The 5000-nt window shown below is 43.4% G+C and overlaps 1 protein-coding gene across 1 annotated transcript in view; it reads right to left on the bottom strand.

Moving 5' to 3' along the window:
• col27a1a (collagen, type XXVII, alpha 1a) overlaps window positions 1–5000 on the bottom strand; it is a 67106-nt gene that overhangs the window by 20363 nt on the left and 41743 nt on the right. The window contains 8 exon segments of the mRNA XM_030341975.1: window positions 929–973; window positions 1087–1140; window positions 1226–1279; window positions 1377–1430; window positions 1559–1612; window positions 2246–2299; window positions 2864–2908; window positions 3621–3674. Coding sequence (XP_030197835.1) covers window positions 929–973; window positions 1087–1140; window positions 1226–1279; window positions 1377–1430; window positions 1559–1612; window positions 2246–2299; window positions 2864–2908; window positions 3621–3674 — 414 coding nt within the window.

Here is a 5000-nt window from a genome sequence, read left to right as displayed (position 1 = left end):
TGCTAACAAGGCAGGTGATGCCAGCTTTCCGTTGGCTGTGCTCGCGATGAGCCTTTCCAGATGACACACCACAAAGCATGGAGCGGTAGGTTCTTGTTACATGTTTCCATGTACAAAGTGTTAGACCTCCTTTGTGTCAATGTCTCTCTCTCTCTCTCTCTCTCTCTCTCTCTCTCTCTCTCTCTCTCTCTCTCTCTCTCTCTCTCTCTCTCTCTCTCTCTCTCTCCCTCTCTCTCTCCCTCTCTCTCTCCCTCTCTCTCTCTCTCTCCCCCAAGCTCGCTCTCATTCTTTCACAAAGTCTCTCTAATTCTTTCTGGCAACAGAAACAAAACTTTGCTTTTCACTGCAAGCGGCCAGATCTGTGGGGACAGCGTCAGCTGTTGCTCTGAGATGATTTCGAGGAAATTTATGAAACCATGCAATAATATTTTGGGCTGTCCTGCAACCAAATAGCAATCAAAATCTTTTGCTGACAGTTGCAAGAAGTCATGGACACACATACACACACAACCACACACACAAACACACACAAATGCGCACATGCACACACACGCGCACACACACACACACACACACACACACACACACACACACACACACACACACACACACACACACACACACACACACACACACACACACACACACACACACACACACACACACACACACACACACACACACGCAAATAGATACACAGTCCACATAAAGCATCTATCCTTGAAGGCCTAACCACGAGCCAGAACCACATGCACGTAATTCTTCCACGAGCAATGCTCATGGAAAGTGAGCATTAGAAGTGGACTCAGGGGCTTACTAAAAAAGCTCAGGCGAAATCACAAGCACACACAGGCAATTGATCCCCTAATATTTGCCTTTCAAAAGGCCTTAGCAACATCAGGTGATGAGTGGAGAACCAGGAACTCACCTCCAGTCCCGTCAGCCCTGGTGGTCCGAGGGGTCCTTCATCTCCCTGAGGAGCACAATAATGACTCGATGAAGATGATGTCATGGCTATAGCTCATGTTCTGTTTCATGTGGGAAATCCTTTAAGAAGTGAAGTCTGCAGAGTGTTGTGACCCGTACCTCCAGTCCTGGGACCCCCGTTGGGCCAGGCAACCCTCTGACACCCAGCTTCCCCTGGTTTGGAACAATTTCAAGGCGTAAAAAAAAAGGGCGGGAAAATTGTAAACTAAAACCCATATCTAGAAGTTGATCTGCTCACCTTTTCTCCTTCAAGACCGTTCTCTCCCGGCGGTCCCATGTCGCCAGGGAAACCCTTTAAACAAGATAGGAGACACGAAACCATGGTAAAAGAGCCAAACTTCCATATAGCATCTCTTCTTCATGTTGTATTGTTGGGTTTATTTACTGACCTCAGCCCCTGGGGGGCCAGAAATGCCGTCAGGACCCCTTTCTCCTGTTTTACCCTGGAGCAAAAAAAGATAAGGGTTGAACTTGAACTTGCTGACTGAGAATGAATGAATTGAAATCAAGCCATTCAACAGGAACATCAACGTGCCTCTTTCTATCTACAATGAGAGAAGGAGTTGCTCACCTGTTGTCCAGGTTTCCCCCGTACCCCTGGTAACCCTGGGGGTCCCTGGATGCCCTGTTAAAAACGCAAAAAACACACGTCAGCCCCAATATTGATCAGTAATCGGATCGTCAAATACAAATATATGCAGATTCTGATCAAAACGATTGCACCAAAAGGTTCATGAAAAATAAACTCAATAAGTTCTAAACGCCTGGCTGTTTTTCTCTTAAAAGAAGCAGCTCTGTGAAGGAGAAGACTGGAACAAGTCCATAGCTTTCTCCTTCCCAACATCCACAAGACACATCCACATTCATACAGACATGGCTCAGCATTGGCGCTGCATACTTCTACTGTCGTCAACCATAGTTGTTTCAAAAATACATCCATACATTCAGCCCTCAGAGCTATTCTGACATATTTTTGGATAACCCTGGAGGCCAACGCCACCCAAGGTAAGCATGTGTTTGGTATAATCACACGGACAACACTAGAGAGGGTAACATTCTTGTGAAATGTTTTATGTGGAGCGACAGCGTTATGGCAAAACATAAAAATATACTGGCTGAACCCCTCTAATCAAGTCCAAAGTAAATTGAGGGTTTGTGTTGGGAAATTCAGGAGGCAGTTCAACGCTTTAGTCAAAAACGGCGTTGGCCTCAAGGTGTTGTTCGTACTCCCTTGTACATTTGTCATAGTATGTCATACCTTGTCTCCTTTGAAGCCTATCTCTCCTTGATGTCCAGGAATTCCAAGGTCACCCTGATAGGAAGAGAGACGGAGGGACGGAGATGGACAGAGGAAGGGTAGGAGAAGGCCAGAGGGAGAAGAGGGAAACCAGAAACAGAAGAGACATGGTTACACTCGCGCTCCAGTCATCATATTCAGCAGTTGGAACTGACAATATGTACTACAGATGCTAACAGACCACTATTAATACAAAACAATCAATCAGACTGCCTGACAGGAGAAATTATGGTAAGAATTTGAGCCAGCCCATCAAATGATTTTCATCTGTCGGTGGGAAGGGATTCCGTGGTGACTAAGTAAGCAAGTGTTCAACAGATGAGTTCCCTGAAGACATATACAACAAAGAACTGGGTAGCAAAGATGTAAACCATGCATAATAACTACTGCACAATGGCTTGCATTGATTAGGCTGCAAGTCTAAGCCTTATTTTAGCAATAAAAAAAACTAAGTTTTTGTGATGGAAAAGCCCATTGGATTGCGCTGTGTGAAGAGGGACAGGGAAAAGAGGAAGGCAAAGGAGGTATTTCCATGACATGCTGCATAAATACAGGCCAATAACTGAATATTCAGATCACCTTATCACCTTTCAGTCCTGGTTCGCCTGGGTTTCCTGGTACCCCCTGGAAAAAAGACAATAACATACATTTAAAGAAAGAAACTGATATAGAGACCAAATCCAAATTCCCTTTTTTAGGGGTTTTAAATGTGGTAATATGTGATCTTCCACATAGTAATTTATTCTATTTTATAACTTTTAATGAAATAAGACATTTAGATAAACAATTATTTAGATAAAACCGAACAGTCTCCGCCCGAGTTTGTGAACGTCTTTCTTTTGTGACATGAAAGGTGCCTCTTAGCATAAGCTTTGCGGTACCGACAGAGGGCTGAGAGATGGTTATGCTTACACTTGTATTATAACGCCTCGGTGCATGACTTCTGACAAATTTACTTATTGTAAGTCACTTTGGATATAAGCGTCTTCCAAATGCCATAAATGTGTAAATAGTGCCATGGTGCATTTCATATGCACAATGGCTAATTAAAGCGCTATTACAAAGCAAAAGCACTAAAAATTGATCACCAACTGGAATAGGGTCGTAATCATGGGGATGTCACACTCTATGTGCAAAGGAATTGATAGTTCTCCCCCAAATACTGTTTATTAACTGTACTCCGGATTGCAATTCAACAAATACTTTATTCATGCAAAACAAGCACAATCATTTCCGTGGATCGTGCTAGCCTCCATAAAACATATAACATTGTCTGTATCGCTTTGTAGAGTTTTCTGTCTGTGAAGAGAAGTGGAAGCAGTTTGTAGCCAACTACCTTCAGTCCACCTGGGCCAGACAAGCCTATCTCTCCAACCGGCCCCATGTCACCCTAACACCAACAAAAGAGCCACAACAATCTGTAAGTATTGCATTTGAACACATGAGCAGCAAACACACACACACACACACACACACACACACACACACACACACACACACACACACACACACACACACACACACACACACACACACACACACACACACACACACACACACACACACACACACACACACACACACAAACAGATGTGCATTGAACGATCTTGGCTTTCCTGTTTTTCATCGCAATACATTTGATACTGCACACAAAGTAACGCATGATAAAACCAAACGATAAATGTTGGATAGCAGGAATTGCTCCAAAAAAAGTCTGAGCCAAGTCTCTGGAGCAGATGTAGGTAATGCGATGCATGCTCTTGATGAAATACAAGAAACATCTCGGCAATCGTTGAAAGGGGCTCTGCGAGCGATGACGTGCTTTGATCACAGGGTCTTTACTAAGGCTACCAAGGTTTGGGGGAACAAGGGAGTCAGGCACTGTCCTGAGGACGGGCACCGTTGAGCAAAGACCCATTCAAAGGTTGAGATAATCCTTTACACATAACATTCAACCATTAGGAACACCTTTTACAGACGATTTGTGAGGAAAATTACAGAGAGAGTAAAATACTGAGAGACAAGGCTGGTAATGACTTCAATACACATGGCATATTTATATTAATGTAGCGCATGTTGAAGTTTAATATTGGTTAATAGTGTATATGTCACTGTTCATATGTTATCATCATTGTATTTACATTTTAGATAATACTATTAAATATATACGATTAAATATTATTTATTAATTCAATATTTAGGGCATAATCAGCAAAAGAGTGAGACAGACAGCAGGGAAACACTTTTTTGTTCCCTCTCTATCCTACACAGGCATGTAATTCTACCGCCATAAGGGTCTCTCGCTCTGTAAAGCAGCAGAGACCGCTCAGAGACAGACCCCTGTGGTGCCAAGCAGCAGTAAATATGGTAGTTCATCTCCTCACCGACCGCTGCCGGCGTGGAACCAGGTAACCTCGTTATAATTAAATGCGGCACTGCGTCACTTTTTTCTAGATCTTCTACAATCGTTTTCGTCGAAAGTAATTCGATTTGGAGTATGACAATAAAAAGAATAAATAGACCAAGTAAAACTGCTGCTACCTCATCCTCCTGGCAAAAAATCCTGGCTCTTCACAGACCCAATCGATTCAGGGAACAATTACTTTGGGTTGTTGGAGACGCTGCCAGACACATTTGATCCTTTTGAGTTTTTTAGCGGCTAGCTGCCGCTGAGTGGTCACTGAGACTGTTGACATACGAACATGTTGGACAGCAG

This window comes from Gadus morhua, chromosome 19 (genome assembly GCF_902167405.1).
Source record: "Gadus morhua chromosome 19, gadMor3.0, whole genome shotgun sequence".
NCBI lineage: Eukaryota > Metazoa > Chordata > Actinopteri > Gadiformes > Gadidae > Gadus > Gadus morhua.
This window is presented reverse-complemented; position numbering and strand designations above follow the sequence as displayed.